This window comes from Oryzias latipes, chromosome 5 (genome assembly GCF_002234675.1).
Source record: "Oryzias latipes chromosome 5, ASM223467v1".
Classification (NCBI taxonomy): Eukaryota; Metazoa; Chordata; class Actinopteri; order Beloniformes; family Adrianichthyidae; genus Oryzias; species Oryzias latipes.
In genome coordinates, this window is record NC_019863.2 from 32,369,686 (window position 1) to 32,383,175 (window position 13,490).

The 13,490-nt window shown below is 50.3% G+C and overlaps 1 protein-coding gene across 2 annotated transcripts; it reads right to left on the reverse strand.

The window, feature by feature from the left end:
* Positions 1 to 2,502: 2,502 nt before the first annotated feature.
* Positions 2,503 to 9,683, reverse strand: LOC101160899 (oxidative stress-induced growth inhibitor 2). Of its 2 annotated transcripts, none has more exons than XM_020703619.2 (8): positions 9,600 to 9,683; positions 6,082 to 6,144; positions 5,080 to 5,216; positions 4,819 to 5,010; positions 4,634 to 4,725; positions 4,303 to 4,502; positions 3,884 to 4,227; positions 2,503 to 3,805 (listed from the first exon to the last, which is right to left on the reverse strand). In XM_020703619.2, the coding sequence occupies exons 2-8, from the start codon at positions 6,137 to 6,139 to the stop codon at positions 3,248 to 3,250; spliced, it is 1,581 nt and encodes a 526-aa protein (XP_020559278.1). In that variant the 5' UTR covers positions 6,140 to 6,144; positions 9,600 to 9,683; the 3' UTR covers positions 2,503 to 3,247. The 2 variants fall into 2 exon arrangements, with proteins under 2 accessions (XP_020559278.1, XP_020559277.1); XM_020703618.2 differs by lacking the exon at positions 9,600 to 9,683 and adding an exon at positions 8,111 to 8,390.
* Positions 9,684 to 13,490: the final 3,807 nt, after the last annotated feature.

Here is a 13,490-nt window from a genome sequence, read left to right on the forward strand (position 1 = left end):
CCAGTTGTTGGTACCCTGAGCAACCCGCTCTCAGGTCCTCCAACTGGTTCATGGTTTGACAGGAGCTGGTCAATTTGGAAACGCTGAGACTCTAGGTCGTCACCGGGGGGTTTCTACTGGCCTGGCTGCCGCAGAGATGTGGAGCTGCACGTCCACTGCCGTGATGAGTGCACCACATGGAAAGGTCCAACCCAGCAGTCACGGGCACCCCTGCAGCAGGATCTGGTGGGGGCCCCAATGTGAAGGGTCGGCATGGACGTCTTGGGCCCCTTTCCATTGAGTGATGCAGGGAACTGCTATGTCATTGTGGCAGTGGATTATTTCATGAAGTGGCCTGAGGCATATGCGGTGCTGGATCAAAGCGCTGCTACCACCGCTGAAAAACTGGTTGAAGAGATGTTCACCCGCTTCGGGGCACCGACTGAGCTCCACAGTGACCAAGGTAGAAACTTTGAGTCCCAGGTGTTCAAGACAAAAGGACCCCCCCAATTTCATCCTCAAAGCGTTTTAACCGCACCTTAGCCACACAGCTGGCGATCTTGAAAAGTCATCACCAGCGGGACTGGAACCGTATCCTGCCCTTGGTTCTCTGGTCTTACCGATCTGCAGTTCAGGAGTCCAGCCGGTGCACACCTGCAGTGATTATGTTTGGGCGGAAGCTCCGTACACCGGTGGACTTGGTGTTTGGAGCACCGCCTGAACCCGAGATCTCTGGTGGAAAAGACATGGATCATCGTCACAGACTCAAGGACCGGCTGCACGAAATTCACGAAATTCACAAATTCACCCGTGGAGCACAAGCCGGGGCTGGTGTGTGGCAAAAGAAAGCTTATGACAACCGGTGCCGGGGCTGAGAGTTTGCACCGGGAGACAGTGGGGGTGTACTGTCTTGAACGTAAAAAGGGCGTCTCTCTCAAGATAAGCAGCCACTAGTGGGGAACAGGCAGGGTGCTGCACCGACGGTCAGATGTGGTTTATAAGCTGTGCGTGCCAGGCAATGGACGAGCTGTGGTACTTCATCTGGACCAGCTGGCCCCCTACCAGCCCCTTGTTCCAAGGACTATCAAAACAGGTGGACCTATTACTCCTTCTTTCTCTTTCGGCTTTTCCCATCAGGGGTCGCCACAGCGAATCATCCTTTTCCACCTCACTCTATCATGGACATCTTCTACCCTAACATTAGCCAACTTCATGTCCTCTCTTAAGACATCCATGTATCTCCTCTTTGGCCGTCCTCTTGCCCTCCTGCCAGGCAGCTCCATCTCCAACATCCTTCTACCAATATATCCACTATCCCTCCTCTGAACATGTCCAAACCATCTCAGTCTGGCTTCTCTGACTTTGTCGCTAACACAGGCAACATGAGCCGTCCCTCTGATGTACTCGTTCCTTATCCTGTCTAACCTGGTCACTCCTAAGGAGAACCTCAACATCTTCATCTCCGCTACCTCCATCTCAGCCTCTTGTCTCTGTCTCACTGCTACCATCTCTAACCCATAGAGCAGAGCTGGTCTCACCACTGTCTTGTACACCTTTCCTTTGAGTCTTGCTGGCACTCTTCTGTCACACAACACTCCTGACACTTTCCTCCACCCGCTCCAACCTGCCTGCACTCGCCTCTTCACCTCTTTTCCACACTCCCCATCACACTGAACTGTTGACCCCAAGTACTTAAACTCCTGCACCTTCTTCACCTCAGCCCCCTATTGGACCTATTGTGGACCTATTACTATGGACTGAAATGAGCCAGACCCCAGTACACCCTCAATCGACCGCACACGACCGGTACGCAGACGCCCTGCATACCTCAAGGTCTAGATGGGGTCGCCGAGGACGGTTGACCCTTATAGCAGGGGGCTATGTAGTGACGGTTACGTGCCCGTTGGCTCTGCTGGCAGCAAGGGATTGTGGGATGCGGTGAGCACGGCTGTTTCTTTTGGCCCACCTTACTTTTCATATGGCTATTTTGTTGTTCCACCCTTAGTTAATTCTTCTTACTCTGGCTGTTTGTTTCTTTTTGTTGCACCATGAGTGTGGGAAGGGGAGAGGGTGATGACCCATGTGCCATGTTCAACGTTGCACGTGTTCAAAATAAAACTGGCTTGTTGCCGGAAAGGAGGTAACGTGTTCAGTTTCTCTTGCAGCCTCCTCCTCTCTGAGCCAGTTTGGAGTCCTGCGGTGTTTGGGACACGGATAGCTCCCCAGCGCAGCCAGTTGATTGACAGCTCAGCTCTCGTCTTTCCCCACTGTGATGGACGTACCTGATGGGTCGTTACAATATAAGAGCAGAGAACATCATTGCAGCCTTAACCCTTGTGCCATCCTACAGGCACTTTAACATGGGGAGTGGGTCATCTAGACCCACTAGACAGAGCTCTGAACCATTTTTCTTCAATCATTTGTGCGCCAGATGACCTGGCCTCCACAGTCACCGGACCTGAACCTAATCCAGATGGTTTGGGGTGAGCTGGACCGCAGAGTGAAGGCAAAAGGGCCAACAAGTGGTGGGAACTTTTTTCAGGTTTTTCTTTAGTAAAGTATAAAATCTGTAAACAATCAAAACATACAAAGATGCAAGCCCAGTAGATTCAACATAAAACAGAAAAAAATAGAATCAAAATGTCAGCACAACTGATGTAAAAGCCAATCATCTTTCATCTGTAAGTGCTTGCAGCAGCTTCATGCTGTGAAACAGGTTTGACGTGGAATAATGCACTTTGTTAGGATGACTGACACCACATCAGAAACAAACAAACATCCGCTTTTCCACATCGCGTGCAGACTTGGATCAGGTGTTAGTGTTGTGACTGAATCCGAAACCTGAGCCGCGGCTCCCGGCCTCATTTGCTTCTTTGACTCCGCCCACATCCGCCTCTCATTTCCAGGTATCAGTAGCCGGACAGAATAAATAAAAACTTGACCTCTCCAAAGACAAGCGTACAGAATCACTGAACACGTTTGGTTAAATGGTGCCGGCGTCAGCTCCGCTGTGGGTGTTTGTCCTTTGACCACTAGGGGGTGCTGAGAAGGCATTTCAAGGGATTATTTCAAAGACTATACATAGAATGAGAATCTGATTAGAAACTGCATCAGGCAGTTCCAGCCTGAAGCTCCGCCTCCTCGTCCTGGCAAACGCCTCTTGTACTGCTACCCCCAGCGCCGCTCGCCTAACTGGGGCGGGTCCAGCCTCTGAGGTCAGGCGGCTGGTTTACTGTTGCTCCACCCCCTCCCCTATGGTTGGTTGGGGTCAGACCAGCGCAGACGTTTGCAGCCACTCCCTCCTCGACAGCGCAGCCTCGCCTTCGTTCCTCTCATCACTCTGCCTCTTGGCGAGGTCGCTCGCAATTGCAAGCGCCCCCCCCTTAAGGAAGCGGACAAAGTTCTCACCCACAAGTGGGCCCATGGCGTACATGCCCGGCCCCCCTGCGGCGACCACCCTGTTCGTGAAGGGGTCCACGTCAATGGGGTTTCGCCGGCAGGAGACGGGCTCGTCTGGGTTGATGCCCAAGGCGCGTCCGCCGTTGTCCAGGAAGGACAGGTTGGGGTGGGCGCCGATCAGAACCAGAACCTTGGACACCTGAACTACGGACCGCACCCCCGTGTCCGACTCCAGGACGCACTTGTGGTCGGGTTGGAAGCGCAGCACCCTGTGGCGAGGGAAGCTGAGGTATCCGGAATAAGAGGAGGATAAGGAGGTGGTGGAGGAGGACGGAGAGGGGGAGGGAACGCTGGAGGGGGGGTTCTGAGCATGCTCGTGCAGAGGAGGAGGTGGTCGGTGCTGCTGCTGAGTCATCATCTGATGAACCTGAGAGCAAAGGAGACACAGGTGAGGACAGAGGAGGAGAACCCCCCCCAGACGGGTTTCTGACCAACCCCCTCTCACCTTGTGGTACTCGGGGTACAGCAGTTTGGGCAGCTGGTTGAAGATGAGGCCGGGGTCGGTGACCGAGCGCCTGAACACGTGGTAGACTGGCGTGCCGAGATGATGGGCGGCCAGCACAGCATCAGCAGCCGTTAGCCCCGCCCCCACAATCAGCACCGGGTCCGAGGATTGGTCGAGCTCCCCGCGGCAGATGGCCGCCTCCAGCTCCCAGAAGGAGTGGCAGACGAAAGGCAGCGACTCCCCCTCCACCCCGAGCCGGGCTGGGATGTCGTGGGTGCCCGTCGCCAGAACCACGTTGTGGGCCAGCAGAGAGAACGGCACCTCCTCCGAAACCGACGTCCCGTCTAGAAAAAAAAGAAACTGTTTTAACCGACCAACTTCCTGCTTCCGTCATTCCAAGCAGCGGAGCAGATCAGTACCTCCCAGTGCCTCGCCCTCCCGCCGCTGCAGTCCTGTCACCCTCCAGCAGGGCGGCGCACCATCCAGGCTGTCGGGCTGCCTGGTTACCGAGGTAACCGTGGTCCCACATGCAAAGTTCTGCTCCAAGGACATCTGAGACACGTAGTGCTGGTAATACGAGGCGATCTCTGCGGGCGTGGCTCGGTCATTCCTCAGATTCCTGCAACGAAAGATGTTTTTAAAATTAGAAACAGAAAATCCTTAGAGGTGGAAACGACGTAAAATCGGATAACTGCTCAGATTTCCTCAGGTGTTCCGTTCAAACAGGGTCACGCGTGTTGTGCGGCGTACCTGCGCTTGTCACTCATCCAGTCCTTGAGTTTGAGTCCAGGCAGTTCCATCCAGTTGGCGAGGCTCAGCGTGAGCATGGACCCCTCCATCGCCTGAAACGCCACAAAAAGCCGCTGTCAGAACGCCCGGATGGGCCACGTGACCGGACAGCAACAGTTTAGCCAACGGCGACTGGAGTAACGTACATGCCACGCCCCTCCCGGTGGGCCCTTTCCCAGCACCAGGTGAGGAACGGCGCGCTCCGGCTCGTACCGCCATTCCAGCGGAGACGTGTGCTCCAAACCGAAATCGCTGTCGGGCAGCAGCAGGGAATCGAACAGCACCGCCACAGGGTTGGACGACCGCCCCTCCAGCCCCTCGCACAGGTACTCCAGGTCCTGAGGGAAAAGGCGTGTGAGCGTGCGACCTTCGTGGCGCTCTGCGAGAGCCGAGCTGAAAACGGGTACCTGCTCCAGCAGCGACAGGTGAGGCTGCTCTCCCAGCTTGCTGTGCAGCAGCGGGTTGGGATGCCACGAGTCCGCCGACAGGTAGGGGGTGTGGCCCGACAGCAGGTACGACAGGCAGATCCCCGACGGGCCGTTACCTGGGAAACGCACAGACGCAGGTGAGTTTCAACATTTCCATGAACCAGAAGCTGTTGGCAGGTGAAGAAACGATGCAGGAAAAAACGTTTGTTTCAAAATCAAAGTGAAAATAGATCCTTAAATAAACTCAGTCCCACACAACAGTGACTCAGCAGGTTTTTACATTTGTGTTACATAAAGGTGAGTCAGCAGACGCACAGAATTACAGCAACACCGTTCAATTCCCTGGGAGAGAATTCCACTAACATGTTCACATTCTAGAGGTCACGGCTGTGGCTGTCTTTAGTGTTTCTTTTTGTTCTGTGCATCTCTTTGCATCAGAGTGGCACTTCGTTGTGTTTGTGGATCTTTGTGTGTCTGATGACTTTCAGGTGTGGTGCTGGAACGGCCCAACCTGACGGCAGCAGCCTTAAAATTCCCTGTATGGACCTCCAGCCTGTGGGAGGAGCTCTGCTGCAACCGGCCTCCACGGCAGCTTGGAGCTCTCCACCTGTTGTGTAGTTCTTTGTAGTTCTTTGTAGTTTTCAGACCCACTCTGTGTGGTCTTTTGTTTGCAGTTATGTTTAAGTGAAGCTGGGGGGGGGCTGCCATTTTCTTTCACATATGTCAGGGAGGTCAGTGTTGTGTCATCGAGTTCCCTTTTCTTTCCTTCACAGGTAACATCTCAGATTTCAGTTGGGTGGGGGTTTTGTTGGTTCCCCCGAAGCCTTTTAAGGTATTGTTGTTCATTTGAAAATAAATGTTATTTTTGTCTGGAGACGATCTTTTAGTGTTTTTCTTCTTAAGTTTAACATAAAACACACTGCATGTTAATACATGGAGGGTCCTGGGACCCCCAGGCTGCGCCTCTGATGCCAGTCTTACCGACGATCACCACCGGCACCGTCTCCCCGGCCTGCAGCTCTTTGTCCTGAAGGTCCATGGCGTCTGTGGAGAAACGTCGTCAGCGTTAAATCCAGAAGCATCGTCCTTCCTGGAAACACGTTAATCATTGCAGAGACCACGAACGGCGAGAGACGGCGCACGCTCAGCACACGGATACGCAAACACACACACACACATGCCTGCATGGCCCAGCAGCACTACGTCAACAGCTGACAGGAAGTGAGCGTGAAACGATCAGGTCTGCAGACCCAACATCCCTTCCATCCAGGTTCTCAGCTTACTGAGTCCCATCCAGAACCTTCTGGAACCGGTCAGAACGTCAACCACAGAGCCGACACGCCGACACCAACCTGCAACCATCCCCCCCCGCCGTGAACCCACGCTCGGACCTCAGGGAGCGCCGTCAGATCACGATTAGCCGTTACGATCATTACAGCCGTCCAGTTCTGATCCAGAGTCCAGCTCAGACCAGGAAAACAGAAACGTTCATGGATCCGTTTGTCTGCAGGTGGATGATCAGAAAGGGGCGGGGCAGGAAGACTGGCCCGCCGACCTGCTACAGGTTTTTTTTTAGCTGCATTTCTGCTGATTCACAACGATTTGAATAAAGAAACATTCAGAAATGCAATTTTAATCTCACATTTCTACCTGTATGTCCTCCATGATGATGAAAACGCTGCACAAGAAGAATGTTCAAACCACCAAAAAAACTGGATTTTCCACGGAGCGGCTCATCAAACACAGAAACGGAGCCGCGATCAGATCATGTGACCAGAGTTTACTCTCCTGACACGTGCGCACGCGCTTGAAGAGTGCGTGGCTGCAGGGGCGGGTCGCTCTGAAACTGCCGTGTCATGCTTACACAGACCAAAGTGTGGGTCAGCAGGAGCGGCGCCCAAAGCGAGGTCAACCCAGGAGCGGCACATGAGAAGCAGAGAGCGGGCGAAAGCAGGAATGTAGAAGATAAAGAGAGTTGCATAAGAGCAAAGCCTGGCCCCCAGCCCAGTGAATACTCTGCCCCCCCCACCAACAGCAAACAGCACAGGGGTCCGTGCACACCCACGGGTCTGGCTGCCTCACGGAGGTGCAGCTTCCTTCACTTCCTTTAATCTCTGAAAAATGATGCAAATTTCTGTCCAGCAGGAAGAGAAAAATGACGGAGAGAAGGTCTGCTGGGAAAGAGGATCTCCTGTTCGGCCAAACGAAAAGACTAACGAGGAAAAACCCGGCAAATGTGGTCCTCCTGCACCACTACAGCCGGACCCCCCACTGCTCATCGTTTATCCACCTGAACATCCAGCAGGGAGCCCCCACCTTGGACCAAGAGCAGAGCTCCACCTGATCTGCACAGACCCGGTCCTGGTCCTGCAGACGAGGCTCTCTTCTCTGGGTTCAAGGTCTCATGGCTGCAAGCCTCATCTGCTCCTTCAGATTATTTCAGAGATTATGCAGTGACCTCTGACCTCCTTTTTCTCTGGATCCTGTAAATTAACTCCACACCCAGGATGGACCTGAGTCCAAAACTAAGTCCAGAACTGAGACCAAAGGAAGATCCTAAAAGTCGGAAGCTGAGTTATGAAGGAAGAGGATGAAGATGTGAGGAAGACTCCACAGACAGACGGGATTATTTACTGACACTAATCGATTATTAGTTTACAAAAATCAGAAGATTCTAGGAATTAGAATGAAAGACGTTCATTAACAGCAGATTAAACGTGAATTATATTCCTGCATGGATTCTACAGAATGACGCTCCAGCAACAAAACCCAGACAGAGGGCATCGTCAAACCCCTAAATATAGCACGCGCGCGGCGTGTCGAGAAGACCCGGTGACTGGAGGGAGTTACGTCAGTGTGGTGTGAGGTGAAGAGGGGCCAGCCCCCTTCCCATCCCGCAGAATAATCGATTTTATTACCCGCCATAGCGGCAATTCATTCCGGCCGGGCCGCGGTTTCCCGCGTGGAAACCTGTGCAGCCAGGACAGGTGGGTCACTGCGGGACACTTACGGAAGGGCGGCGCTCGGTCTGCGTCCCTCCGGAAGAGGCGTGCGGGCGTCTCGTTCTCTCTGAGATGCGGCTCCTCGGTGTGTGAACGGTGCGGCGGCGGGCCTGTCCGCTTCCGTCCTGTCGCACATGAGCTGCTACAGCCGCGCGACTCACGCCTGCGCGTCACAAGTTATATACGGCGGCGGCAGGCAGGCCTCTCAGCCAATCACCGGCGGTGCAGAAAGTGCTGCGTCATAGTCCCGCCCCGGCACGATTATGTAGTGCTCAGCCAATCAGCAGCGGCCTCGCTGAGCATCACAGCCCCGGCCCCTCCTTCATACTGTACAAAGATCGTCTATGAAAACAAAAGGTTGACATTTGATTTCTTTTTTTACAAAACTATAAAATAGTGGAGTTGGAATTATATTTAAAAATCAAATATGTCAAAAATATATCTATGATCCTCTGTTTTTGACCTGTAATGGAGCACACACTATCATCATTCATGGTGGTGGACTGCAGGTCTGTACTACCGTGTTCAGGAAACCCAAAATACAAATAATAGCAATTTTTGACCCACTTAGACTCCAATATTTGACTCACTGATAATAGAAACAAGCGTTTACATCCACTGCTACTGTGCCCACCTTTACAAGACGTATGAGCCCATAAACGTCCTCTACAAGATTCAGTTTTAGTTAATATTCAATGGAGTAACTATTGCCAGAAAAGAAAGATCAAATAAAAGTAAAATGTTCTCATCACACACTGCAGTGCAAGTTCATTTTTACTGTAAAGAAAATGTCTTCAGATACATCCAGAAATCCTGCTGTACAAACACACTTCATCTGAGCAACCAGAGACAGCAGAAGTAAGAACGACATGCACCGACCAGTGCAGTGAGACATGAAAGGTACACAACACTGACATGACTGACGTTCTCCATCAAGCCAGCAGCGTGTTAAAGCACACTTCAAGCAGCACAGAAGCAGAGTGAGACCTCCTGTTTCTCTCTCCTAGAATGTTCTAGTGGTCTTGAGACAGAGGCGTGTCCTCAGACACTTTCATCAACTTCTCTAACGTCAAACATTTTTCATTCTTCTTGTCATTTTTTTTTTACTATAAGCTCTTCTTACACAGAGCCTTCACAAACGGACTCATTTCTCTGCCTTCTGTCTTACTTCCTCCTAGAAATCAGCGTTTTCACAAACCCTAGGATTACGTCAGGGTTCACTCCTGAATGCTTGGAAGGTTCTGCTTTTCAGTTGGCCTATGACTATGTTGAAAGTCAGTCTGATGAAACAGAAAACTGGATCCTGTTGGTTTAGGTTTTGTCTACATTCTAACAGTTTTTTTAAATCTAAAATTATTACAGATTCCACAGTCAGAGAAATGCTGAGTTCAGCATTTTTACCTTTTAGGCAAATTTAGTTCGTTTTTAAAGAATAATTCACAACAATCGCAAAGAAAACAACAAAAGAGAAAACATCCAAAACAAAGACAAGCTCACGAATCTGAAGCTGTTCAGAGACAACAGAAGGAGGTCCAGAACCAGATGACCATCTGACCCGCCTAGTTGGGTTCAAAGAAGACAGGAAAAGACGAACATGAAACACCAGAACATCTGCTGTTGGACACGGAGGGATGTGTCACTCGCCACAACAATGGCGAGCCCAGAGGGAAGCCACTTTTCAAAACCCTCTGCAGGTGAGCTGCTGGTGCGCACAGGTGGAACCACTTTACTAAGTAGCACTCCATCTAGCCCACAAATCTGTGACACAAACACTTCAAGGTTCTACTCAATCCTGCTGACAGGCAGGCAGTGGAGCTTTCTGAACTATAGACAATGCTGCAAGCATTTGTCCCACCAGTGGAGTCTGTGGACATCACTAAAGAGGCATCAGTGGACACCAACGATTCAGAACCACAGCTGGGTTCTGAACAACAGGCATTTCCAGAGCCTTCCCAAAAGAGCAAGCAGAGTAAGAAAAAGAAAGCCAAGGCACTCCCTGCTCCAGAGGAACCAGAAAGCTGTGAACCAGTCAGCTCACCTCTGGCTGACCAGGTTGACATTAATCTGGATCAAGCAAAATCTGAGGAAACTGACTCAGCAGTGACAGAGACCTTTCCCGAAGAGACTGAAGCAAAAGCATCACTACCAGATTCTTTGGAGAATGTCATTGAGGAGGCATCAGCCCAAACCAGAGGTGGGCACTGAGGGCCGCATTCCTGCATGTTTTCCAGCATACCCTGCTCTGGCATGTTCTAATTGGCTGGACACACCTGAACCAGGTAATCAGCCATGAGTAGGGCAAGACTATCTGGAAATCATGCAGACACACCGGCCCTCGAGGCCTGGAATTGCCCACCCCTGGCCCAAACTGAAGGGCCAGGGCCAGGGCCAGGGCCAGGGCCAGGGCCAGGGCCTCAGAACAACAACTGCCTGCAGATCCTCCCAAAAGACAAAAGAGACCTATGGATATGGACACCACAGTATCCTTCTAAACAACTGAGGATCTGTAAACCAGTCCCCATGAGGACACGTCTGGCCAAACGAAGAGCGGACGTCAACGCAAGACTTATTCAGAAGACATCAGACAAAACTGGCTCAGGACTGCCATGGACCTTCACTGAAATTGAAGCTTCACTTCCAAAACCTTTGGAAAATGTCTTTAGGGCGTCATCAGTCCTAGTCAGTTTCAGAAGTAAAGTTTGCTTCTGAACATCAACCAACTGCAGATCCTTCCAGAAAGCACAAAAGGCTTATGGAAACAACCGAATTGCCCACCCCTAAAAGGCTTCAGACCTGTGAACCAGTCAGCACCACCAGTCACCGAACCTCCTACCCACCTACAGAGTGTCCCAGAATTAGATGCTTCTCCTTCACAAACTATGGAGAACATCTCTGAGAAGGTTCCAGCCCAAATGAACGCTGAACCATCCAATTATGAAAGTGAGGAAGTGGAAAGTTTTGACATTTCTGATGAACCAGTTGCGCCAGAGTCACCCAAAAAGCCAAAGGTCTCCCTCTGGAGAATATTCAAAAAGGTTCGGACACCAGCAAGATGGCGTAAGTACAAGAGTGACACTCCTGTGGTCGTCCTAGATCACAGCTCTCCAGAGATTTCAGAGGCAGCTGAAGATCTGCTTCCAAGTCGATCTGTGGATGATCAAGACAGAGACTCAGCATTCGCCTCTCAGCCTGCTGAGTCTGGATTGGCTGAAGAGGAAACATCCGAAGACAAAAAAAAAATCAGAGGACGAAAAAGAGGAAACATCAGATGACGAAGATGAAACATCAGATGCTGAAGATGAAATGTTAAATGATGAAGATGAAATGTCAGATGATGATGATGTCGAGTGTTTTGATTAATCTGAAAACACAAATGGACAGAAGATTTCTTTGTGGAGAAGAGGGAGCCGGTTTAGCTCGTGCTGGTTTGCGGCGCCTTCCGTCCGTGAAACCAGGGTTCAACTCCGGGCTGCTCCCTGTTCCCTTCTCTACCTCTGTGCCGGTTCCAAGCCCGGTTTGAGAAGGTTGCGTCAGGAAGGGCATCCGGCGTAAAACATTGCCAAATTTACCATGCGACTTGTTCGCTGTGGCGACCCCTGATGGGAGAAGCCGAAAGTGGAAGAAAGATTTCTTTGTGGAGAAGATAAAAAAAGGCGCTCACGCCAGTGAGCAAACGCCAGTTTAAAAGAAGAATTAAAGAACTAAAACTTTGACTAAATCAAAGACGGGTTTTCTCCTGGTGCTCAGGTTCACCCTTAAAAAAATTATTTTGAGCATTAAACAAATGATATTAGATTGGTCCGAGAGTGGGCAGATGAAAAAAATGTAATGAAAAAGGATGGAATTAAATAAATGAATGAATAAAAAAATGAATGAGAGAATGTAGTTGTTTTTATTAAATTCAATATAATTCAATTTTATTTGTATAACCCAAAATCACAACAACAGTCGTCTCGATGGGCTTCGATGGGGTTTATGTCTTGGCAGGTTTTCTCCTGGTGCTCAGGTTTCCCCTTAAAAAAATCCTTATTTATCAATATTACTGTTCGATACGTTTGTTTTATTGTCATTTATGTCTGAACATGAATCTGTGTGGTTGTTAGTTTTTGTGTGGAACTCTTCAAGATGTACCCAGACTTCACTGATGGGAGGATGAACAGGATGAATGGGAATAAAACAGAAAGGGTGAGTTGGTCTTTGACTGTAAAGTGCCTTCGCCTTTTGAAAAAGGTAGAAAAGCGCTATATTAGCATTTCTCATCTACCATTTAAAAAATAAGATTGAATGCCGGTCTCAAGTCCGGATAAATGCAGAGGGTTGTGTGAGAGCAAATCAAACGAAACATGTAAATCACAAACACAGATGAGTTCATGTCTGTCTCACAAACCTTTCTGTATGTAATTGTGAGCCCCCAGTGCACCCAAGTGTTGAAGTTCACCCCGGTGGATGTGACCGTCATGTCCCTTCGCCTTCGGGGGAGGCATAGGTCTTGGGGTGTGGTTTTGGTCTACGGGCCAAAAAACAATGGGTACAGAGCCTTCTAGGTGTCTTTTGAAGGGGTACTGGAAAGTGCCCGAATGGGGGCCTTCCTTTACCTCCTAGGGAACTGGATAAATGACTTCCCCTGTCTAAATGTGAGCGTTGTTTTGTTGTTGTACTTCTGTGCTCATCAAAGTTTGTCCTTAACCGTTGTGCTATCTTAGATGACCCCACCCTTCCATTGACGTGTTCTCCCTACCATGACAAAGGTGGATAAAGGTGGAAAGATTTCATGTAATCCATGGACACCAGTGAAGATCACAAATCATTGAAGAAAGAAGGTTCAGAGCACTGTCTAGTGGGTCTAGATGGCCAACTCCCAATGTTAAAGTGCCTAGGATAGCACAAGGGTTACAGAACATCACGTTTGAGTATATGAGTGTCCATAAATACACTTGGTACAACAACATTCCAGGCAGGAGATCGATGAGCCACTTTAAAGTTCTTTCAGACGACGCTCCGCCATGTGTCTTCGACAATCAAGTAATGAGAAGGAGCAGTGCTGTCCACTGATCCCTATCTGGAGGTGAGATGGATTTGCAGTAGGGCAAAGAGGTCGGAAAGACTTATCAGACCCAAACGTGTTGGTCAGTTGGAATCATCTGGCTATGGCCTTCTTCAGGAAGGTCTTCAACTTCCACATCCAGGAAAACTTCAAACAGGTACAGAGGAAGGCAAACTGTTTTAAAGGCAAACTCAGACCTGGCAGGAGTTCCGTGAGGCCAAGGAGGACTACCGCTGGGTAAAGAGGCAAAGAGATTTTGGTTAACCATTCAGGCCCAGCAAACCACTCCATTTTCAGTACAGGTGAGGAGCTGTAGACTTTCACTGGAGATACTGTCGGGCGGT

Excerpts from the sequence above, each read along its gene's own strand:
- LOC101160899 (XM_020703619.2), bottom strand. The coding sequence starts at position 6,139 with ATGGACCTTCAGGACAAAGAGCTGCAGGCCGGGGAGACGGTGCCGGTG. Across the intron at positions 5,217-6,081 it reads GGTGCCGGTGGTGATCGTCG|GTAACGGCCCGTCGGGGATC; the intron begins GTAAGACTGGCA and ends TGCGTTTCCCAG. Across the intron at positions 4,726-4,818 it reads CACCGGGAGGGGCGTGGCAT|GCGATGGAGGGGTCCATGCT; the intron begins GTACGTTACTCC and ends GTGGCGTTTCAG.